Source organism: Epinephelus fuscoguttatus, linkage group LG14, assembly GCF_011397635.1.
Source record: "Epinephelus fuscoguttatus linkage group LG14, E.fuscoguttatus.final_Chr_v1".
Classification (NCBI taxonomy): domain Eukaryota; kingdom Metazoa; phylum Chordata; class Actinopteri; order Perciformes; family Serranidae; genus Epinephelus; species Epinephelus fuscoguttatus.
Window position 1 is genome coordinate 3,455,747 of NC_064765.1, and position 25,644 is coordinate 3,481,390.

General features: G+C 42.8%; 1 protein-coding gene across 5 annotated transcripts in view; it reads left to right on the plus strand.

Moving 5' to 3' along the window:
- Positions 1–25,644, plus strand: part of LOC125900837 (neuronal PAS domain-containing protein 3) — a 489,872-nt gene that overhangs the window by 266,906 nt on the left and 197,322 nt on the right. For all 5 annotated transcript variants that reach the window (XM_049596087.1, XM_049596089.1, XM_049596091.1 and 2 more), the window contains one exon: positions 16,554–16,636. In XM_049596087.1, coding sequence (XP_049452044.1) covers positions 16,554–16,636 — 83 coding nt within the window. The remainder of the gene's footprint in view (positions 1–16,553; positions 16,637–25,644) is intronic.

Sequence of the window (25,644 nt, forward strand, 5' to 3'; positions counted from 1 at the left end):
GGCTTTTTTCCTGTTGAAGGGCGGATGTGCCAAAACACTGAATCATAAAACTAAAAAGACTTCATCATCAGAGTTATGAGTCTGAGGTGTCCCCTCTCTGTACTGTGAGGACACTCAAATTTAACATGTAATGATGATGTTTGTGTCTAATTTAAAGATTTATACTTTTCTGTAAATGTAAAAACAGTTTTCTGACAAATTAGAAAATTCACTAAACAAACATGAGCTCAGTGTTGAGCACGTCACAGTTACAGATGTGTTGTCTCACCTCTCAGTCTCTGTCAGTGTGTTTGTCTCTCTTACCATCACTCCCATCTCCCTGTCTGTCCCCTCATCTGTCTCTCTGTCCTCCTCTGTCCCCATTTGTCTTTCTCCATGTTGTCACTCTGTTGCTTTACCTCTCTCTCTCTGTCCTCTTTTGTCCTTGACTCCAACACACACCAGCTGGCACTCAGCCAAGTGGAGAGACAGCAGAGATGATTATACACATACCCACACACACACATACACACACAGGAAGGTGTGTGTGTGTGTGTGTGTCAAGGTCTGGAAGCAACAGCAGAGGGATATCATAGAGAGGGAGAGAAGCGATGGACTTCAGCATAGAAAACAGCCGAAAGAGGAGACAATGAAGACATAACTGAAGAGAGACAGTGTGTGTGTGTGTGTGTGTGTGTGTGTGTGTGTGTGTGTCGTTGGATTGAGACAGTACAGGAAGTCTTAATCAGGTTGCTTAGGGAAGAGGCGACCAATAGGAATCCAAGTTGTATCAGAACAACCTGCTCTCACTCTGAAGTCGTCAAAAAACGGCGCTTGGTCAGTGACCTCCGGCGTCAGATGGACCTTTCAGCTGGTCGTTGTTATAGTTTAATGGCACCCTGTGGCATCAAGAAGAAATGCAGCAGGACAACAATGTAAGGTGGTGACAGTCCAAGTAAGGCGTGAGGGTGGGTGTGACATCACCCATTGGTTTGTGGACTCCTGTTTTAAAGCCTTGAATTTGGCATTTTTTGGTCGTTGCTTTCTTGGCTCTTTGGAGCATTTGAACAAGAGGGTGGAGCTGTGGAGGAGCGGCTGAAAATGGATGGATGGTTGGATGGAGAATCATAAGCCCTTTTTAGACAGGAATTGTGCAAATTTGCAGGAAAGCCCAATCAGTCTTTTTTCAGCATTGGCAGTATAAAAACAAAATGCCGCCTACCTACTGTTGTTTATACAGAATGTGCCTTTTTCGGGGCAATGGGGGGCGTGAGCAAGTAACAAAACGTGTAGCTCAGCGTGTGACGTAAACAGTGACGTGGGAGGGAAGCCGCGGCTGGTCAGTCCTTCGGTGATTCTCTCATAAGTTGGCCCGTTCTTCACCGTCCCCATCATTGTCGGTTAATGGCCTCTTCGTTTGCGAGGACAAGGAGGGCGCACAATTCCTTGTCTCCCCAGTTGCTCATCTTTACAGTGTCTGTCAGGTTTGTGTTTCCCTCTTGCTACTAGCTGCTCGCTAATTCCTGCTATCAGCTGTTTCCTGTTTATCCACCGCCAGTGGCTCGCATGTGCAGCGTCATCAACAGCTCCTCCCACAAGTCATCAACAGCTCCTCCTGTGGCGGAAAGGCGCCTCGTTCTGTTTAAACCAGAAAGGTTCCACCAATATGTCTACCATACGAGGTGGAAAATTGGGCACCTCGGATCAACTCGCCAATCTGGCTCTGTGTGTCTAAACGCTCGCAGCTTGGCGGCAAAATGGCCCAACATTTGCAGAAAATCTGGCAGTGTAAAAGGAGCTAAAGAATGTACAAACCAGTCTTGACCTTGAAAACAAAGACCTGTGCTTTACATCTGTGTTAAAATATTCTAAACTCAAGGTTCACTTACCAACTTTCAGCCATGTCCCATGGTCTCATCCAGATAATTGAGCTTGCTCAGGTGTCACGATTACGACATTTACAGTATGTGTCTCTATATGAACACGTGTTATAATGTGACTGATGTTCTGCTTATGATGACAGTTGAAAACCTCCAGAGAAACTGAGTAAGTGAACCTTGAGTTTAGAATATTTTAACACAGATTGTGCTGCTCCGTCAGTCAGTTGATTTCAGAGCTTCAATGTCCAAAAGTGAAAGAGAAAAAAAGAAGAGAAATAAAACATCTTTCAGCTTCAGTCTCTAAACACTTATCAGTAGAAAACAAAGGTAACTTGATGAGATTACGAACAAAGTGACCCTCTCAGCTGACTGTGACCTCATCTTCATTATGACCTCATCTGCATCACCCTAACATCTTTGTGTTGTTTCCTCTCTCCGACACACACACTCATTCACCCCCTGCTCTGATTTCCAGTTAAGTCTGATCATTGAACGATAACTGCTGAATTATTCAACACGAGCGGAAAATTACCGAGCAATTCGCCGCTCATTTGCTGATGTTACTGAGTCTGAAAGCGGCAGTCCGACTCCGAGGAAGGGTTTGTTTTTATCTCTGTCTCCTCCTGTTGTAAAAATGTAATGTTCTGCTCAGTCCTGCCTGTAAACACGTTCAACACCTCTGGGTGTCCGGTTTAGGACAACATGTTTTTCTTTTAAAGTACATGGTTTCAAATTCAAGATAATCTGTGATCTAACAATAGAATTTAAAGCTTTTAATGTACTTTAAATGCAAAATTAATCACATCCCATCCTGACACAATGTGAAGAATAATAATAGTAAAGTTACTTTTACTGTTACTTCTCAAAATCAATGATTTCAAGTGCTTTACAGAAGATAAACAGTGAAAACTTAAAGTTAAATAGCAACAACAAAAGCAGAAAAAAATGCATACACTGCTATAACACTGCAAACATAAACCCCTGTGTACCATCATAACATGTGTATTTAAACTGCCACCTCTTGTTCTGAGGCCTGCGGGCTGTTACACTGTAAAACATCTCGACGCCGCACAGTAAAAGTATCAGTGGAGGAGTTTAAACAGAGAAATGATGCAGGTTTAGTGGAGCGACTCTGCCAGAGTTAATCGGCCCAAACATCTCATTTCAGGAGGAAAGAGTCTCCTTTAGGCTGACTGCCTCTCATTTATGTGACGAGCTGTAAACTTTGTAATGTGTAACAGAGAGGGAGACGGAGCTGCACTCTAACACTCAGTCTGCTGCACGCTGCCGTTTAATACCACAGTTGTTACCAGAGACCTTTGGTGTTAAATAGGCAGAGTGGTGATGCAGTTAGACATGTGTAAAGATATTAATGAGAGCGAGAAAATAAGGAGGCAAAAAGTATGTTCAACGATGAAACATCAGTTAGTTGGCTGATATTCTCATCCTTCCAACCTCACCCCTCCTGCCTGAAACATAGACTGTAAAATAATGGACATAGCTACAGTGACGACATCACGCATTAGTTTGTGGACTCCCATTTTAAAGCCTTAAGTTTGGTATTTTGGCTGCAGCCATCTTGGATTGTTGGAGCCAAAAGTGACCTTATTTGGATCAGAGGGTGGAGCTGTGGTAGCATACTTTCACTGCGACCTCGTCACATGTCCACGTTTGGTCATGGACTTTCCACGTCCACATATGACGTCCAAGGTACCCTGGGTGTGTTGGTTGTTGACGTTCTGGGACGCCGTGTCAACTTCAGCCTGTTACATGCATTGTCTGTTTTCACAGGAAATGTACAGTTTGCATACAGTCTCTTTCAAAATAAAAGCACTACGTCAGTACAACACCGCGGATTGATGTTTTGTTTTTTTCTTTCAACAACACACGCACATGGTTGGGTTTAGGATAAAAGACCAGTGTTTGGCTTTACAGTCTTACAGGAAGTGAACACCTGCCTCCCAGGTGAAGCTCTGTGGTTGTTGGACCCATCCACCACCACTCCCGCCCACCTTACTTTGACTTCCACCAGCTTAACTTTCATTCTTGCCCCACTGCATTTCACCCAAATGCTGCCAGGTCCCGCTAAACAATAATGTGTAATCCCGACATGACAGGCCGCTTTTTTGGATGGTGTCTGCTGCCAGAAGTCACTGACAGTGGACAAACAGTGGAAACGTTAGTGAGATATGGAGAGAGATGTGCTGGTAATAGTTTGTCATGTTCGGGTACAGGAAGCATATCTAACTTCTTAACTAAAGCGCCACTGTCATGGCTGAATGTTTAGCTGAATTCGACAATGTGAAAAAGTCTGCAAGAAGTCTGAATGAGACTTCTCCTTTAATAAGACTTGGACACAAAACAGGCAAAAACAAGAACTTTTAATGGATGTAAGTTGACGGTATGCACCAGTCCATAGTGGTTTCATAGCAGCCTGTTACATGATTGCTGGCTGCATCTGTCTCTTAATATTGGGCCAATTTAAAAAAATCTTTGTTCCCATGAGACACAGATGCACAAACACATGAGAAAACAGGGTCCAGGTTGAAAAATACCCCAACTCCCCTTTTATTATGTGTAACTTTATGCCTTAACAAAATGTAAATAGGTGAGATATTTCAAAATCCATCCCTCGTACAGTTTTCATGAAGGATGAAATTAGCAATAGCGATTAAAACTATTTTTTGTACCAGGCTGTAAACATGTTTATTTCTGCTGCAAAGTTTAACATGTGGGTCTGTTGGGATTGACTGGCTGTTGGAGCCAGCCTCAAGTGGACATTAGAGGAACTACAGTTTTTGGCACTTCTGAATTGGCTTCATTTTTCAGCCTTGTAGGTTGCAGCCAATCAGCCGAACCAACAACGGCAATGAATACTAGTCAGTCAGAGGCAGAGTAGGGCGGGTCATGACTTCGCCACAGCAGGAAGGTCAGATGACGCCATTATAATTAGCAAATGGTATAATATGATACCATTATATATGATAATGAACTGTTCATTCATTCATTCATTCATTTATTCACTCCTTTTTTCTTTGAAGAGCCACAATTTAGAGAGAGGCTGTGTGTGAGAGGTTGTTACGGCGGGCGAGTCAGACGGTTAAAGTTTGATGATGGAGGAAAGAGAGAACATGGATTATTAAGCAGAACTGATCATGAAAAGTTAAAGTGGTTGAACGACTCCTTTAAAAAGATACTAATTAAAACAAATGTCTCCACTGCTGATGACTTTTTAAACAGCTCTGTGGGGCTGCGTGTGTGTGTGTGTGTGTGTGTGTGTGTGAGAGTGTGTGTGTCTGACAGCCATTTTGTAAAAACTGGCCCTCTCTTCTCTTCCTCCCTTCTGTCATTCATTCCCTCCTGTCTTTTGTCTCTTCATGCAGTAGAGACAGCTGACGTCCTGACATCACTTCCTGTTTAGCCTCTGTTTCACATGCTTCTATAACTCAACACAATCTGTCACTGAGGGTTTCTATCACTGACCCTACTGAGAAAGTGAAGCATGCTCTGCAGTTTACTGTCCATACTCTGAGATAAATTACCAACCAACCAAAAAGGAGGTAAGTTTGTCTCGACCAGTGGTTTCTAAACTTTCTGTGCCCAGGACACACCAAAGGGCAAACCAAAATCTCAAGGCACATGGCACGTCATTTGAGAACCACTGGTCTAGACATATAAGTGAACCATGATAGCCCCCAGTCACACAAAAAGCATGTCACAGGTTGCAAAATGTGATGCACACCGCACTGTATTTCTTGTTTAAATTGAATTCTACTCGTAAAATAACGCCTGCTGCACATTTTTATTGTTGCCAGGCAACCACTCCAGCACTTCCTCACTCTAACCTTCTCATGTAATCAATGTACCTTGTTTTATTTATTTATTTTTGTTTTATATTTTATTTCACAGTAATAAGAAGTTCCTAAAATTTACACAGGAAATTTAACGTTTACATACAGTCTCTTTCAAAATAATAGCACTACATCAGTACAACAACGTGGAAGTTTTTCCTCCAACAACAAAGATGCATGGTTGGGTTTAGGAAAAAAACAACAGGGTTTGGCTTTATGATCTTATTGGATGCGAACACCGCTCTCCCGGGTGATAGTTTGTAGTTGTTGGACCCATTCACCACCAATCCCACCCGCTCTCCTCAGACTTTCGCCACCTTAACTTTCATTCTTGTCCCGCCCTGTTTCCCCCTGACACCACTGAGCGCTGTTAAACTATAACAGCAACCGGCCGCCTATCACGCTGGTGTTAAAGGGCAGCTTTTTTTGTTAGTGTCTGATGCTGCAATTTCCTGCCCAAGCACCAGATTTCGACGAAGTTGGAGTGAGACCATGCTCGACATGCAGAGGGTGCTGTCTGTAGCTGTGGTTGAGGGTGAGAGGCTGTCAGCAGATAAACAGAGATCTGTGTGGGTACATGAGACCCTAAAAAAGAGGCTGGATCATGGGGAGTACCACCAGTTGGTCCAGGAGCTTCTCCTCCATCATGGACGTTTACAGGCTCATTTTAGGACGACTCAGGGGCAGTTTGACAACCAATCACCAGGTCGTATAGCTCTGGGTATCCAGCAACCACTACCACCAGTTTCTCCTCCATTGTTTACCAACTGTAAACTTGTTGTCGTGAGCACCACAGAAGGCCCGCCTCTCAAATCATCCCATTGGACAATGGGGAAAAAAGCGGAGATGATGTGGGGTGATTTTCCGCTCTGAGCTGAAGTTTTTCAACTTGAGGAGTTCAGAGCGTCCCGGCTAAAATGCCAGGCATCTAAAGTGCAGAAACACGAGGCGCATAGCAACACAATCATAGCGAGCAAAAAGCTTCATTCTCATTTAAAACAGTTATAGAAAATTGCCCCCAGCTGCTGAAAGGCTTTCTGTGTGATCTGACCCTTAATTTAGTTTTTTGTTTTTGTTTGTTTGTTTAACTAATCTTCAGCATTATAACAAACTTCAGTGTGATTTTTAAAACGTCTTTTTAAAGGCACCCTGTGGATTTTAATGTTAACAAGCAAACGTTCTGCTTACATTCACAGTGAGGTCTGACAGACATGTTGGATGTTTCCTTCCTCATTAAACATCTGCAAAGCTGATTTTGGAACCATCAGTGTTTATATCATGTCTGCCAGCAAGTAGTTCTTCTTCTCTCGTGCCTTTAGCTGCTGCATTCCTCCTGTTGTTGTGTTTGGGTGTGTGTCCACATCAACGGGAATGTGTGTGTGATACAAACGTTGCTCTGTAGCGCTGCATGTGGTCAAAACCTCCTCAGGGCGCCTTTAAATCTCTTTGCTGCAGTCTTTTTCTTTCCTTCAATAACTCCTTCCTTCCTTCTATCAACCTGTCAGTGTTTCCTTCCCTTCAATCCTCCCTCCTTCCTCCTCTCTTTTCATCCCTGAAGTCCTTTGTTAGGTCTTGATAAATTGGCTCTGACATTCTGCCAAAATGGCTGCCCTCACACACACACACACACACACACACACACACACACACACACACACACACTCTTCTCTCTCCAGTGTTCTTACACCTACCGCTAATTGAATTGGCAATTTGTGTAACAGTACCAGTCCCCCTCTTCTCTCTCACACACACACAAATACTTTTCCATCTCTAATACACACCTATATGATATTTCACTAACACACACACACACACACACACACGCACACAGAGGCGATCGCTGGTTTGTTGCCAGTTTCATATTAAACAAGAAAATAAATTAACAACAGCAGTAATGTTTGACTTTGAGAGACCAAAGTTAAATTGACTTTCCAATAAGATGGACAGACACACAAACAAACAAACACCTACACACTCTCTCTCTCACAGACACACACTTTTTAAAAATATTTTCAAGAAGTTTGGGTCATAGACTTTTATTTCTTTATGACTTTGTGCTTCTACCACACTTTTTTTTCTCAGATTCATTCCTGCAATTTGATTTTTTTCTTGACTTGAAAATATTTTATTTTGTTATAATAATAATAATAATAATAATAATAATAATATTTTACTTGCACGCCCTCTCTTTTGTTTCTATTTTAAAGAATATTAATTCCATATTCTCTCCTTTATTTTGAAATTATTTATCTTCACCTGTTGTATTATTCCCCACTTCCTTTTTCCCTTTGTCCTTGCCTCCAGCATCCTTTCCTTTCCTGTTTCCTCCTGTTTTTCCTCGTTGCCTCCTGTCCTTTTATCTCCTCTCCTATCCTCTCCTCTCTCATTTCCTCCTTCCTCCACTTCCTTTTCCACTACCCTCTTTCTTTTCCTCTCCCATCCTTACCTCCTCCTCTCCTCTTCTTCTCATTTATTCTTATCTTGATTCCTCTTCTCTCTTCATTCTAATCTCTCCTCTTTCCGTCCTTGTTTCCCCTTTCCTTTCCTTTCCTTTCCTTTCCTTTCCTTTTCTGTTTCCTCCTGTTTTTCCTCGTTGCCTCCTGTCCTTTTATCTCCTCTCCTATCCTCTCCTCTCTCATTTCCTCCTTCCTCCACTTCCTTTTCCACTGCCCTCTTTCCTTTCCTCTCCCATCCTTACCTCCTCCTCTCCTCTTCTTATTTATTCTTCTCTTGATTCCTCTTCTCTCTTCATTCTAATCTCTCCTCTTTCCTTCCTTGTTTCCCCTTTCCTTTCCTTTCCTTTCCTTTCCTTTCCTTTCCTTTCCTTTCCTTTTCTGTTTCCTCCTGTTTTTCTCATTGCCTCCTGTCCTTTTATCTCCTCTCCTATCATTTCCTCCTTCCTCCACTTCCTTTTCCTGCCCCCTTTCCTTTCCTCTTCCATCCTTACCTCCTCCTCTCCTCTTCTTCTCATTTATTCTTCTCTTGATTCCTCTTCTCTCTTCATTCTAATCTCTCCTCTTTCTGTCCTTGTTTCCCCTTTCCTTTCCTTTCCTTTCCTTTCCTTTTACTGTTTCCTCGTGTTTTTCTCATGTCCTCCTCTCCTTTTATCTCCTCACCTCTCCTCTCCTTTTCTTCCATCACTTCCTCTGTCTCCCCTTCATTCAGTTCAATTAAAACAAAATAATAAAGAAATAAACAAAAAATCAAAAACAAAAACAAAATGATTAAAGAAATGAAAAGAAATAAAATAAAAGGAATAAATGAATACAAGTGAAAATAAAAAGTAAGTCATATTTTGATCTCTCTCCTCCTCCTTCCTCTGCCCTCTGTCTGTATTTATTATTATTATTAAAACAGGAAATACGTGTGTGTGTGTGTGTGTGTGTGTGTGTGTTACACGCGTCCTGCAGGATCAGGTCTTTGTAACCACGTCTCCCAGGAGTGTGTGTGCTGCAGGTTCAGGGGTCTCGCTGCAGACAAACAACAACATGAACACGCACACACAGACGTACACACACACACTGATGGCTAAACGCTCAGAGCATCGCTGGAGGGGGCTAGCTAAAAAATACACACACACACACAAACACACACACGCAGAACTTGTTTACTTGCAGCGAGGCCAAACCAGGGAGGAAGAGGAGGGAGGGAGGTTGTCATTGTTATTCTCCGGCCTTCGTGTGTTGATCTTCGTCCTCTGGAGACACTGAAGAGACCGCTGTGACCTGCAGGGTCATGTGACAGACAGGGACCAATCAGAGCTGTCGGTTGGCTACTTTTAGGTTGACTTCTACTCCGAACTTCTTCAGTGAAGAAGAAACTTCTCATCACATCATGAAACCTAATCATTCTGCAAAAACAAGGGTTACTTCCTGTTATTCCTCTTCATCACATCCCACCTTCTTTTCCTCCTCTTCTCCCTCTCTCTGTCACCTTGTCCTTCCCCAGCTCCCTCTGTTTCTCCTCCTCTTTCTCCTTCCTCACAGATTTTCCTCATCTTCGTCATCCTCACAGTCTCCATACCTTTTTCTTCCTCGGTTGCTCCTCCATCTTCTTCTCCACGCTATCTCAAGAGTGCCTTAAGAGAATTTCTTCTGTTAGGCACAAATGTCCATTTAGACTCAACCATCAAGTGATTTGTTTTTGGCGCTCAAAAGTCAAGGTCACTATGACCTTGTCTGTCTCATTCTCGTGAATGTGATATCTTTTTATGTCTTTAAATATGACACAAACATTCACTTGGACTTGAGGATACACTGATCCAATTTTGGTGGTCAGGGGTAAAAGGTCGAGGTCACTGTGACCTTGTATTCATCTCATTCTCATAGGCGGGATATCTCAAGAACAGCTTACGAGAATTTCTTTAAATTTGGCACAAACATTCACTTTGACTCAACAATGATTTTGGTGGTCATAGGTCAGTGGTCAAGTCTGTGAGACCTTGTCCGTCTCATTCTTGTAAACATGATATCTCAAGAGTACCCCAAGGGAATTTCCTCAAATTTGGCACAAATGTTGACTTGGACTTAGCAATTAACTGTTGAGATTACTCTTCGAAGTGATTAGATTTTGGTGATTAAAGGTCAATGTTGCTGTGACCTTGCATCTGCGGCAGTCTTGCAAACATGAGATCTCAGCAACACCTGAAAGGAATTTACTTAAATTTCACACAAACGTCCACTTAAACTGAAGTATATTATTAGCTTTTTGTGGCTGTGAGTCAAAGGTCAAGGTCACTGTGACCTCACAAAACATGTTTTTGGCCATAACTCAAGAATTCATACACTAATTATGGGATAAAATACAGGATAAAATAATGGAGGTCAAAAGGCCAAAGGTCAGCTTGACTGTGACATCATCATGTTTTAACGTCATATCTCAGGAACAGAAGGGGAGACATTTGGTCAGATACTGAATTGGTGACTCTAATCTTGAACCTGTGCTGATTGTATAGATCTTGTGTGTGTGAAGCATCCATGTTTTCACTGACATGGATTTAAACAACCACGGGGCGGTAACTCTAGTTTCTTTACTATAAACGTGTCTCTGATATTTCAGTTGATAACTGTCCTCACAGTTGTTTTGTTAGATGGATTTTAGATTTAATGACCGTGATCTGATTAAGGTTTTGATTCTGTTTTCCTTTCTTCACTGTAAAAAGTGTTTGAGTCCACACGGCTCACTGTAGATTATCAAATTTAAAACACAACATTTATTTTTGCACAAATATTCCCATGAGCTCCGGCTCCTCGATCCGTCCTCCCTGAGCTCCATCACCCCCTCTGTCCTTTGTCTTCTCTCTCCTCGCCCCTTTTTAGAGGGCTCTCCTTCACAAGAGCTTTTCATTACATCATTAATTGAGCCTAATTCAGCTACATTACCCCCCTCCACCAAAAAAAAGAAATGACAGGAGGGGTGTGTGTGAGAGAGAGAGAGAGAGAGAGTGAGAGAGCGAGAGTGTGTGTTTAAATTCAGTGTAATGAGGTCTGCAGGGAGACGAGGACGGAGGTTGTGTAGAGAGGAGAAAATTACCTCAGGGCAGAAAAATCTCTCTTTTAGTGAGCTTTAATGCCCCTCTGTCTCAAACTGTCTCTGTCCAAAACTGTCTCACTGTCTCAAACAGTCTGTCTCAAACTGTCTATTTCAAACTGTCTTACTGTCCGAAATGGTCTCACTGTCTGAAACCGTCTCACTGTCTAAAACTGTCTCACTGTCACAAACCGTCTCATTATCCCAATCTGCCTCACTGTCCGAACTGTCTCTCTGTCTCAAACTGTCTCACTGTCTGGCTCATACACTGTCTTTCTGTGTCATACTGGCCGACTTTTATTTGTTCATGTCGCTGGTTTTCTTTTGCAAAGTTGCAAAGACGCTTTCAGTTTTCCTCAGAGCCTAGCACCTTCCAGCAACACAGGACACGCTGCATTTTGTATTTTTGCACAGTTAATTTGGTGGTTCCACGTCCGCGACTTTTGCTACCAGGGCAACCCGTTCTCATTCCAAAGTCATCATATACCGCCACTTGATCAGTGATTTTGGCGTCAGACACTGATGAAAAAAAGGTGTCCTATTGCAGCTGTTTGATAAGTTGCCGGGCAGCGTCGGTGTATAACAACGCTGGACGGCGTCAGTATAGACGTCTTCATAACACAATGCTACGTAATGCAATCACCTGCAAAATCGGCAGGTATCAGCGATCTTATCTGTTGCCAGGCAATAAAATCAATATTGGATAACTCTCCAATACCTACTGCCAATTTTTTTCAAATACCAAACCTCAAACGTTCACACCGTCGAAAGCAGTGACCAGAGGCATTATGTTTTTCGGTTGTTCATCTTGTGAACGTAATATCTCAAGAATGCCTTGAGGGATTTTTTTTTAATTCAGTACAAATGTCCACTTTGACTTTACGATGGAAGGGTTAGATTTTGGTGGGTATAGGTCAAAGGACAAGGTCACTGTGACCTTGTCTGTCTCATTCTTGTAATGGGATATCTCAAGAACACCTTGAGGGACTTTTTTCAAATATGGCACAAACGTCCAGTTTGGTATTAACAATGATTTCTTTAGATTTTTAAAGTTTAAGTGGAAGTCTGTTTTCAGAGACATGGATGTTAACTGTGAGTGCAACTTGACTGATTTGCGGAGGCTTATAACTGCGAGACGGTAATTCTAGTTCATCCATAAACAAGCTTCAACCAACTATTAATGAGTCCACATTACACTCTTTTCACTGATGATTTCTCACATCTTTCTCTCTCTCTGTTGTTGACTTCTCCATCCTCTCTTTCCAACCTTTAGAATATTACACGCCTACTGATGTTGTCATGGTTCGCACTTCAGGTCAAAGAAAGCTTGCAACTTTTTGATTCCAGCTGGGAACCAACTTTTCAGGCTCTGAACATGTTGTTCTGAATGGTTTAAAATTGGGTGTGGGAAGCAGAATGGGAACCAGTCCCATGCTGGTAGACAAGGGGTTTGTGAGAAAACTCAAACTCTGGTGTCCTGCATCAAAGTCAGTCATGCTACGCGCCCATCCACCGCCCCAGCCCCTACACCCTCACACACCACTTCCTGCACGGGCACTGAACACTGGCGCTGGACATACATTTTGTAAATCTAGTTGTTGGGATGCTGGGCTGGTTGTGCAAGATGGTTTTATAAAAAATATTCATGTTGTCTGGATTGTTGTCTGTATAGAAGACAGGAAGGAACCATATCAACAGCCAGTTGGCCTGAAGTCAGTATCGGTAGGATTGCTTTCAGCCTGCGTCAGAGTTTTAGAGACGGGTGGAGCACTCAACAGATTCGGTGTTGTGTTCATGGCAACATGTTTGTTGTACTTTCTGTCTGTGTCTTTCTCTTTTTGAGTTTGTGACCTATTTTTACGGCTGAATGATGTAGATGTACAGTATGTGATAGAAAACTGGTGATAAAGGGACGTTTTTAAAAATTCAAATTCTCTTCCTGTCTGTCTCTCACGCTCTGGCTCTGTCTTCTTTTGGGAAAGAGAGAGACAGTTTAACCTGAGGGCAGATTTTTCACATCGCCTCCTCTCTCCCTCTCTCTGTCTCTCTGGCTGTTGTACTTTCTGTTTTTCTCTGTAGAGAGAGCTTTGCCCTCAGGGAGAAATTTTAGAAAGCTATAAAACATTTCTCTCTTTCTCTTTTTCCTCTCTCGTCTGCCTCTCACTGTCTCTTTCTCTCTCCCTCTCTCCAGAGATGAGCAGTGATGGATAGAAAGATGAGAATAATAAAAAGGATATCGAGAAACAAAAAGGAAGAGAGAATATAATAAGACAGAGAGAGACATGCCGGTTTTTGGTATCCTTGCCTTTAGACTCGCCTCTCAGGCTTGACCACAGAGGAACAGAGACTAATCTTCAGCCGCTCAGCCATCATTTGTTTTAGAAATATTTGTGGACTATGTAAACACTGGACAGGTGATCAAAGCATCACAGTTTAAGAGCTGATAATGTGGTCAAAGCCTCCTGCTAACTACATCTCACTGCCTCCCAATCTCTTCTCAAGAACTCTACATCTGTCTTTTCTGTGTAGTCTCAATGTGACCGTACAGATGGGAACAACTTTGTTTCAGAGTTTGATTTTTGGTTTGGTGTTTGGTTTCTTTTCACCATGACCACAAACTCTCCCCAACACTGATCAAGTAGTGTGAAAGGCTGGAATTTAACCAGACTGGAACCACAGCAGCAAAAGTTCATGTGAATCTTTTCTCTTTTAGAGATACCAGAGTGCGTATGTCATTTTCCAAACCCACTTTAAATGAAACCACGCTCACTTCTGCATTACAAAAACAGGCAGCCTGACATCAAAGACCTTTGATTGGCTGCCATCCTACTGCTGATCAGCATCATTGGTAGAGACTGACATATCCATGGATGTATCCATCCGTCTCCTTCCCCACTGCTAGAGACTACAAGGCCAGAAAGTTTGCTGATCCGGCGAGTCAAAGGCGGCCTGCTACTGAAGGTCTGTCTTTGTGAAATATGACCGCTAATGTTAAAGTACAAAATAATTGAATTTCAACCAGCTCTGTGTCAACACAGTGTGGGCAGTGTGTGGCAAATGTCCAGTAGACCCCCGCCAGTGGAAAAGCAAGGAGCTCCAGGCACTTGTGGCATGTAGGGAAATCAAACACCATTCAGTTGCATGTGCTGCACACACTGTCCACACTACGAAGACAGAGCTGGTTGAAAATGGGCAAACTTTCCCTTTAGCACCTGTAACAACTTCAAATCAGCCAACAGCTCTGAGTGAAAACAGACTAACACAGGGTGGACATACCAGCCTGTTCTCATTCCGAAGTCATCAAATACTGCTGCTTTGTCATTCTTTTTGGCGTCAGACACTTGATGCCAAAGCTACCTTTGGGAGTGGTATGATACACCACTGGGCAGTGTCAGCTTGTAACGCGGTCAGACATAACCTTTCATGGTGTTATGATAGGGCACCTGTTGGCCTGATGGCACCTGTCACGGCAGCATGATGTGCTGCTGGATGGCATCAGGTTGAAACACTGTCTGTAAGAATGTATTTAAGGAGCTGGAAGGTCTCTATAGCGTGGGCCGGAGGGGTGGTCGGTGGATCCAACAAATCCAGGACTTTTACCCGAAAGCCCGGTTTTTGCTTCCTGTATGAATGTTGAGCCAAAGCATAATGTTTTCTAAACCAAACCACGTGCTTTTGTAACCTTAACCTTATCATGTGCTTTTGTTGATGTCCTGGCGTTGGGTTGTGGCATCCTGGAACATCAACAGCAGATACAGGAGGATACCTAGCACGTAATATGTAGATGTGAAAGTCCACTGACAAAGCGGCGACATGTGACGACTTTAGATGAGAACATGTTGGGCATACACATGTAAATAAGTCACATACGTACATTCAGAAGGTATACTCAGCTGCGCTGTTTCATAGGGTCCCCTGCATGCCACAGCGAGTACTATGTACTTGGAGCGGTAGGCTGGCTCCCAGTCATTGGACCTTGTGTGAGGTTTCATCTAAAGTGGGCTTAAAAAACAGTAGATGCTACCTTAGTACTTCTCCTTGTTCTCTTTGTGGAAATACTGACTAACAAGAAATGACTTTTCCCTGAGACACTGAATACTGTAAGATGTTGAAATGGTTATATCACAATGTATAAACTGTAGGCTTCTCACTTCTGAAGCAATGACCACCATGACAGACTCTCGTGACAATTGAATTATGTTGTTGGAGATCAGTTAACAGGTTTCCTGTGGAATTACCCATGAACTGATCAGCTAAAGGCCCATTTATGCTCCCTTTACGTACGAAAATATATACGTCCATTTCAAACGATGTTACCATCTCTGCCCACATACTTCCATGCGCCCTTTACGTTGGCATGGATGTTAACCAATATATCCACCAGGAGGCAGCTTAGAGTCAAAAGTTTATGACAACAACAAACTGAAAAACAAACATGGCGACTGTGGAGGAGATATTGATAATGTACCTCTTGCATAAAAGACAAAAACAGAGGCAGCGTTGACTGGAGGATGGAGAATTCTTTTCTCTAGTACTGCCGATGAGAGAAATTGAATTTCTTGTTATGTTATTTCTTCTTCGTGTCTCACTAGAGCTACGTATCGGGTAGTGACAGCAACACTGCCCCCATGGTTTCCGGTGGTACTGCTCCGTTTGGCCCGTATCCGTAAGCTTTATGGAAACGTGCAGAAATACGGACGAAATGAACGCGGAGCACGGACAGAAGGCTCCGTCCGTATCCGGATCCGTATTTAACGTTGAGCATAAATGGGCCTTAAGAGCTCACTGTAATGTGAAGGACTCACCTCTAGTGATAAACCCACTGTCTGTCTACAGAACCTCCACATGTCAAGTTCAACTGGAATAAACCTGCGCTTGCATGAAAATACACTGGTTGAATTCACTAAATTAAACCTGTTAGCATTATTAGCTCTTCGCTTAAACCTTAGGATATGATTGGTTGAAACCGTATTAGCATAAAGCTAATGGTTCCCATTGGTTTCAATGTGGAGAGCTAACAATGCTAACTCGTCACACTGTTTAAAGATTGTTCTGCAGAGCTGACCTCACTGGTTCCTTTTGTCCTGTGCCATGTGTGTTTGTCACGCTAGGCTGTATAAACGTTACTGTGAGTGAGTGTGTGTGTGTGTGTGTGTGTGTGTGTGTGTGTGAATGCATATTTGTGTGTGTGTGTAGCTTTGCTCGTATCAATGTGTCTGAGTCTCACCGGTCTTCTTCTGTCCTGTCCTGTGCTTTCTCTCTCCTTGTGTGTGTGTGTACGTATGTGCGTTTGTGTGTGCGTGTGTGTGTTTAGCTATCGGCACCCAGCGAAGGAGGAGTCCCAGCGCCATTGCCTCGGAGATCTTCGAACCTCACCTGGGCAGCCACATTTTACAGGTAGGAGCTGTTCAATGTTCAAGGTCGACTTTATCTGAGCTCACCTTTGGGAATGAGGTTGAAAATGCATATGGATGCAGTGTGTGTGTGGAGGTTCACACACACCTGTGTAAATCAGTGGCGTCGCCTGGCCTGGGCATCCGGGGCTTTAGCCCCGAACGTTTTTTCTTAAGCCCCGGATAATTCAACTTCAGAAGAAATAATGGTAACTGTACATTAACGAGCCACTAAAGAAGTTGTAGTTTTCCATTTTCAATGAATGCAACACAGGATGACGTCGAGACTGGTTAATCAGAGAGAGGGGTTGCGTGAAGCATCCGTGTTTTATTGGCTGATAGCCTCGCGTCACCAGGCTCTTCCGGTATCTAAACCGTTGGCGTGCTGGAGGGAGACGTTTTAGCAACAACACGAAAGATCATGGATATAAGACGTTTTTTCAAAAACAAGGAGGCCGACTCGGCTGAGGCTCACATCTCCGGGGAGCCGTTACCAGAAACAGGTAAATGAATAATTTAAATTCTGTTTATTCCTTCAAAATTATGTGAAACTTGTAGTGTTAGGGGGGCGTGCCGGCGGAGCTGCGGGACAGTCCTCCCCGGTGATAGACGCTCTTAGGCGGGCTGAAAATCCCTGAAGGCTCGGTACGGCTGGCGACTTTTCCCACACATAAATTCAGTGATATTTTTCTCACATAAGTTACCAAAGATACCGCACACAACTACGTAACTGTTGTTATGTCCTTCTAACGTTGCTGTGTGGGTTGAAGTGTTGGCCTTTTTCTTTTTAAAACTCCCGAGGACTTCCGAAGGGCTGCCGAGCGCTGCCGAGCACCTCTATCTCATTTTGCCTTAAACTGACTCATGTAATGTGCATTTTTTGGGGAAAATATGGCTCCTGATATAGTCTGTAGGCATCATCACTCAACTTTTTCACATGGTCTGGTGTTAAAAAAAAAAGCAAACTAAAAATCACTAAATCACTAAAAATTGAGGGGGAATATGACTTGGCTTCAGTCAAAATATTTACAAAATATTTATTTTTTTGGCTTTAATTCCTGTGTTATCTATAAGTGCATCATCCTGTTTCTATCAATATAATATAATTTTATTTTGACACATTTTGAAGTACATGTTGGCAGTATTTGGCTGGAGACAAGACGCAATAAGGCTCAAGAAAGCATAGAGCTTTTTTCCCAGGTAGGATCCCCTAGACTTCCCTATAAGGTTCTGGGCTCAGCCCCCAATGTTCTCAGTCCCAAGAAACACCCCTGGTGTAAATTAACACTGGTGATCCCCGCACTTTTCAAGAAGTGCCATCCCCAGGTCTTCTACACATCAGCATAGTTGTATGTTTCCTGACTACCTGCTAAAACACCAGCATTTCCCTTCCCAGTCCTTCTGTCTTGTGTCCCATTAAAGCTCCAGTGTGAAGGATTTAGGGGAACATGTTGGCAGAAATGGAATATGATATTATAAGTCTGTTTTCTTTTGTTTGTAATCACCTGAAAATAAGAATCGTTGTGTTTTCATTATCTTAAAATGAGCTGTTTATATCTACACAGGCAGCAGGTCCTCGTCTGTGGAGATCACCATTTTGCACCACCATGTTTCTACAGTAGCCCAGAGCAGACAAACCAAACACTGGCTCTAGATAGGGACATTCATGTTTTTGCGCTGGCCACCGTAGCATCAGGAAAATATAGATTTTTTTAACGTAAACCAGTTTTAATCCCCGTAAATTTTACACACTGTTCAAAATGTTTAGTCGTGACTCTTGTTCGCAGCCTTTATGTCTGAATGGTGAGCAGGTCAAACAAAGTAATGTTCCCTCCTTAAATTGTTTTATTTAATACTTCTGACATCCTCACAGGGTAAAATGATCCAATATTTCACTTGAAGTCAGAAAAGTTAAAGATCTTTTGATTCCCTTCTGTCCCATTTATTTATCTTCAGGACCACTGTGTGAAACATTCCAACTGTACGCGTCCGCATGCTCGCGTTAACATTACATATTAACTTAACTGATGTTACGAGCAGAATGGCAGCCCCATTGCTTCATTGTGTTTATGACAGTTAAAGAAAAAAGCTCTTAAACCCGTTGAGCTCTGCTATAAAAACGGTCTGTCAGTGCATATGTTGGTACTTTTGTTCATTGTGATGTCATTTCTCGGAGTATTTTCAAATTCTTCAAATCTCCAAAATCTATACAACCTAAGCTAAAGGGTAACGACAGTCAATAGACCATAATAATTGATATAAGGGTTGAAATTACATCATGAATTAAAAAATTACTTCTTTTTTTTAAATCAGATTTGAAAAAATAAGCACACAAAACATATTGATCCAGAAGATTTCAAAATGTAGAAACATAATTAAAATACTTCTTCACACTCCACAAGTTATTTGAACCACATACACACATCTGTACATTTTTTTGTACACAATCAATCAATCAATCAATCAATTTTATTTAGAAAGCCCAATATCACAAATCACAATTTGCCTCACAGGGCTTTACAGCATACGACATCCCTCTGTCCTTATGACCCTCACAGCTGATAAGGAAAAACTCCCCAAAAAACCCTTTAACGGGGAAAAAAAAAACGGTAGAAAGCTCAAGAAGAGCAACTGAGGAGGGATCCCTCTTCCAGGACGGACAGACGAGCAATAGATGTCGTACAGTTTCATCTGCAGTATAAATATTTTCCCACTTTTTTATATCCCTAAAATCTGTACAACCTAAAAGCTAAAAAGACATTTCTGTGGACCTGCCTCTCTGCTCCTCTGGCACCACCGCACATTTTCACCATCTTTGGATTGCTTGTAGCATGATGTAATGATGTCATCGCAAGCAGACAATGTGATGGCATGAAAGACAGAAGTCTTTCTGCTGCACAAAAAACAAAAAACGCTGTTGCTATTATAAATATATATATTATTTTTTAGATTGATTTTAAGCAGGATCATGTGAACATCGATCTCCCGTGACCATGACGGGACAACACTGTGGTGTGTCCTCGCATTTTCATCGTATTTTGAACAATTTGTAGCATAATGTAATGACATCATCGCAGATGGACAGCATGATGGCACGAATGATGGAAGTCTCAGTTGTCAGGTGCAAAAAGAATGAACGCTGTAGCTCTTGTAGTTTTTATCTTAAACAGGATCATGAAACAACAACTCCCCATGGCCGCCTGCAGGAGGGCCATTTTCAGAGGGTTAAATGTCCTGAAAAGAGCTCTAGGATCTTTTCACAGCAAAGTTAATGTTTACATCCCTCTAACATGTCTGTTATTCAGTGTGTGATGAGCATCGGTCTCGTTAGTAAGGCCTGATGAACTTTTATTAATTCTCCATCATTCTCTAATTTCTGTTATTTCTGAATCCCAGGACTATCATCGTCTGGGGTTGAAGCTCCGTCACATTCTGTGTCAGACTGAGGATTTTACACCATTTTGTTATCTGAGTTATTTCTTCTGATTTGCCTCTGAGCTTCTCTGAAGCTAAATTATTCCTCATAATGTACCTTTACATTATTAGCGCAGTGATTCCTCATAATTCACCCTCAGATTTTTCACCACAGCCGACTTCAATTATTCCTCAACATCCAGCTGCTGCCGCCGCCGCCGCTAAGCTGAATTATTAAATGGAATTATGAAAGTATGATAATGACTGGGTTATCGCTGTTCGCTCCCTCGGGTTTGTGTGAGTGTGTGTGTGCGTGTGCATGTAAAATGTGTGTGTGTCTTGTAGTTTTAATCCCTAACATGCTCCACTCCTTATCTGTTTAACATACAGCCCAAAGGCTGAGCTTTTAACATCACAACCAGGCTGACGCGATACCACAGCTGATAGAGGCTGGTAATCTGTGTGTGTGTGTGTGTGTGTGTGTGTGTGTGTGTGTGTGTGTTATACAATATGCACTATTTGTAAGTGTGCATACATTCCTGAGATGATTTTGTGAACCTCCAAAAGTGTTTCACTGCTTCTCTGTTATTAAACCTAGAAATCTTGTTTGTGTGTGTGTGTGTGTGTGTGTGTGTGTGTGTGTGTGTGTGTGTGTGTGCGCACCTGTTTCAGTCACACCTGATTATTGTTATAATCTGGTTGACACCAGTGAGCCTTCGCTGTGTAAAAATCCACATTATTCTAATCTTCTTGTACTTTTTTAATCCCTTTATCATACGGAGGATCCTGACAGAAAAGTTCCTCACAGATACGAAGAATTCACCACAAACTGTTTGAAAAACACCGACACTGGCCGTCCGTAACAGTGAGGCAGACTAATGGTTCCTCTTACTGTTGTCCGGCGGTGCAGAGGAGACACGAGAGGAGCTGAGTCGCATTGATCCTTGAGAATGGGCATGTTAAGATGTAACCCGTGGACTCTAGTGATGTCTGCGTTGTGTTGATATAGAGAGGCCCCCGATCTCTGTTTATTCCTGACAGCAAGTGGCAAAAACAAAATCCTTCGTCAAACACAATCATACAAACTCGAGCCCCTATGCGAATTAAGCAACACAGGAATACGTTAGCATAAAATTAACGTATAAACAGTGCTAAACCACTTACCTCTCCCATGAAGTACACAGCAAAAGGGGAGTGGTAAGGAGGGAGACACCCCTTTATAGCTGGGGTACCCCCAATGGTGAACGTAAGATGACAGAAACTGAAACAGATTTTGTGGAATTATAAAACTTAATATTGCAAATGTACATTGAGCCAGGTCTCACTCCAAAGTCATCGAAATCCAGCGCTTGGGCAGAGACTTGGGGCGTCAAAAACGTCTGTTAACGCCAGCATGATTCCCTGCCAGTTGTCATTATAGTTTAGCGGCGCCCGGCCGCATCAGGGGGAAACGCAGCGGGACAAGGATGAAAATTGGGTTGGGAGGGAGGGAGCGGTGGATGGATCCAACAAACACCGACTTTCATCCAAGAGAGGGGCATTCACATCTTGTAAGATTGTAAAGTCAAACCCTGTTCTTTTTCCTAAACCTAATCACGTGTGTTTGTTGTTGAAGGGAAAAAAAAAGTGTTGTGCCGTCGTAGTGCTTTTATTTTGAAAGAGACTGTATGCAAACTGTACATTTCCTGTGAAAACAGAAGTGTATTTTGAAAACAGACAATGCATGTAACAGGCTGAAGTTGACACGGCGCCCCAGAACGTCAACAACCAACACACCCAGGGTACCTTGGACGCCACATGTGGACGTGGAAAGTCCATGACCAAACGTGGACATGTGACGAGGTCACAGTGACGATGTTTTGGTTTCTCAACTTTAAGAATCAGGGAGAAACTGGTTTGAAATCTAATCCGAGCTGCTCCCGGTGTGAACACTGACAGCCTGACAGCTAGAGGGCGCTGTTTCTGAAACGCTCCAGCTCATTCTGTATCAGCAGAAGACAGCGAGGCAGACCGAGGAGGATGTCGTGCATTAGTCCTGCGTGCAACCACATCTGTCACAAGTCCTTGTTGTTGCGTTTGTTCTTTATCTGTCCCGCTTTAAGCCTGCAGACAGCCACAGCAGAGAGCGAGCGTGTCGCCGTGACAACCGACTCTCCTCTTCCGCTGCTCTGCACATCATGTTGTCATGTGTGAGTGTTAACACGAGGCTGGAACAAGCAAAGAGCAGCCGAGCCGCCGCGCATCCGCTCACGCTGCGCTGAGCATCGCCGCCGTGTTGAGACTCCGTGTGTTTGTGTGTGCGTGTGTGTGTGTGTTTGAGTGAGTGAGTGTTAACACCGTGTTCTGATCCTGCAGCTCGAGACACTAGACATCCCATAATACCTTGTTATAATCCCTGGAGAGTCGCTATGACAACCATATGAGGCAGATCCCGAGGCAGATTGAGGCAGCTGTGAGATTGGAAGTGACACGAACAATGTGGGCCTCCCTTCACCTGGAAGAGGGAAGAGGTGTGTGTGTGTGTGTGTGTCTGTTTGTGTGTGAGTGGCAGGCTTTCTGTTAAAATGTGCCCTAAATTAAGACACTGCCTTTTAAAGAAAACCTGCCAATACACTGAAACAGAGCAGAACACGTCCACATCTGGCTGATGAGACCAGTTTTTGTTGAATAGTAGTGCGACTAATGAAACTCCAGGTACGGGGGTTTTTCCATCGGCAATTTCCAGCCGCAGCAAGTCAAACCATGCCCAACTATTTGCGTTTCCATTACCAGTTAAAACACGCCAAGTTGTGGAGAGCCATGTCAGAAGTAGACCATCTCTGGAGTCCGTCCACTAGAGCACCAGACCACCTCCAAACGGTTTGCGGCAACGTCTCACTGACTGCAAACAACCCTGATGACCCCACTTCCCAAAACAAGCCTGTGTTGTGAGACTCAGTCTCTGTGTGTTCAGCTCTCAATACTGTTGTTGCTTTTAACCACTGTATAAAGTAATGGCCGAAGCCCCCATGAGGTGCCTGCCATCTTGGATGAAGTTGCCATATTTGGATGAGAGGATAGAGCTAACCCTAGAGCTGCAAACACACTGACGGCGCATCACATGCCCCTAGTACACATTGGACGTGTCACGTGAGCTTTTAATTAATTGCTCGACCTCAATGCCTCTCATTATCTATTCTGTCATACATGAGACAGCTACAGGTACTGACTTCTCTTTATGCATCAGTGGTGATGAGAGGAGTCGAGCTGCCATAGGAGCAGAAAAAAGGAGCTGGAGCTAGTTTGTACAAGTAGACGGGAATAATGCATTTAATTCCGTGCTGCGCGGCGGTACGTCCACGAGCACCAATGTGTGTCTAGTTTCTACTGGTGTGGGGTTGCACATTTAAAATAATAGGGGCGTATTTTTGACACACTGTGTTCAGCACCAGTTTGTTTTGGCCTTAACACTAGCTGCTAGCTTGGTTAGCACAGCATTTATGGCTACAGCCAACTGTGATAATGCTAATGCTAGTTTTCATCAGGGATAACCAGGTTTAAACCAAAACAAATGTTCTTACCGGAAAAACTGAACATGCTACTCCATAGAGGGCCTCTCAGTACAACCTAACACCGAACAAGACTTTTTCATTAAAGATCAAGATGTTGCAATTAACTTTTAGAAGTTTAAAACATACTGAAATGGTGACATGTTTGGTCATGAACTTTCCACGTCCACATATGGCGTCCAAGGTACCCTGGGTGTGTTGGTTGTTGACGTTCTGGGACGACGTGTCAACTTCAGCCTGTTACATGCATTGTCTGTTTTCAAAATACACTTCTGTTTTCACAGGAAATGTACAGTTTGCATACAGTCTCTTTCAAAATAAAAGCACTACGTCAGTACAATACTGCAAATTGATGTTTTTTTCTTCAACAACAAAAGCATGTGGTTAAGTTTAGGAAAAAAGTTCAGGGTTTGGCTTTACAATCCCGTCCACTCTACTCGGACTTTAACCTCTGTAACTTACGTTGTTGTCCCACTGCGTTTCCCCCTGATGCTGCCAGGTACAGTTAAACATTATCAGTGACCGGCTGTGATTCATGGTGACATGAAAGGACGGCTTTCTTTCACAGGAATAGTTCAGTTTGTATCAGCAGCAACTTTACGCTCAGTTGCATACAAAGTGAAATTGAGTCCAAAATATGCGCCCAGTGCACCCGTTCATTATTGTCTCGATCTTGTTGATCTTTGTGTCAGTTTTTGAGTTTCCTAAAATAAACTAATTATAAAGCTGAGGACAGGAGCGCTCACACAGCTGCAAAATAATGAATCAATGTCAGAGGAGATTATTAGATTAATTATTAGATTAATGATTGAAAAGGTCAGAGCTTATTATGTCGACTCTCCTCACATTACAAAACTACTGACTATCTGGACAAGTATTTTAACTTTCACACACACACACACACACACACACACACACACACACACACACACACACACACACACACACAAACACATATAGTGATCATATCAAACATCACATCAGCAAAATTACAAAAACTATTGTTTTATTTCTGTGTTTATTTAAAGAGCGTACTCACAGTTTTGTCGCCGTGCTGCAGTCCTCAGGACAAACACGTGTGTGTCATTTATGTACATACATTTAACTGTGTGTGTGTTTGTGTGTGCGTCAGCTCGTCTCCTCTACGTACATACATCATTCCGAGCGTGTTTCTACATCACTGTGAGTGTGTGTTTGTGTGTGTGTGCGCGCGCCGTAGCCTTTTCAGCGGAGAAGGAAGGCCGACGTGTTGGCGGCAAATTGGCCTCATTAATCTCCCGCTTAATTGATTGTGAGAAGTTTGAGGATGACATTTTAAGAAAGCGTGGCGGACGGGGCGCGGCGTGATTGATTTGGCTAAAACGCAGCGCTAATGAATGCCAGCCAGTCACTTAGGTGGTAGAGACCAGACACTAATTTCAGAGAGATTAGGCCAGAGAGGTTGATAACGCTTAATGAAGAGAGAGAGGGAGCAGTCATTAAACAGGATGTAAAGCTCCATGTGTGCTCTCCTGTCAGGTATGAGCTGCTCTGCGTTCACCAGACTAAATGAGTGAAGCTTGTGTTTGTATGAACTTTATTACTCATCCATATAGATCTGTGCAGGAAAAACATGGACGCAGAGTCTCTGGAGGGATGAGATGAAGTTTGAATCCACTCTCACAGTTCTCTTTATTAGGAGGAAAATTAAAGTTTCAACAGGAAGTGATGTCGGGGCTGATCTCAGCATCTAATCCACTAATCTAATCTGGATCCTTTTAAATCCTCTCTGACATATTTAGATGTTACTAAAATGATTTGATATTTACAGGATAACTCTGGTTTAATACAACTGCAGCTCATTTCTGTAGTTCTGTCAGAATACTGATGTGCTGACAGGCACATGGACAAACATAGGATGCAAGTTAACTGTTGGCATGTTAACGTGACTGCTGACAATAAAAGCAAAATAAATAAAACTATGGTTTATTAGACCTGGATGTCTGTAACTATCAGTAATCAGTTAAACAGCTAAATACAAAGGGACGAGAACTGTGAGCAGTCAGACTGT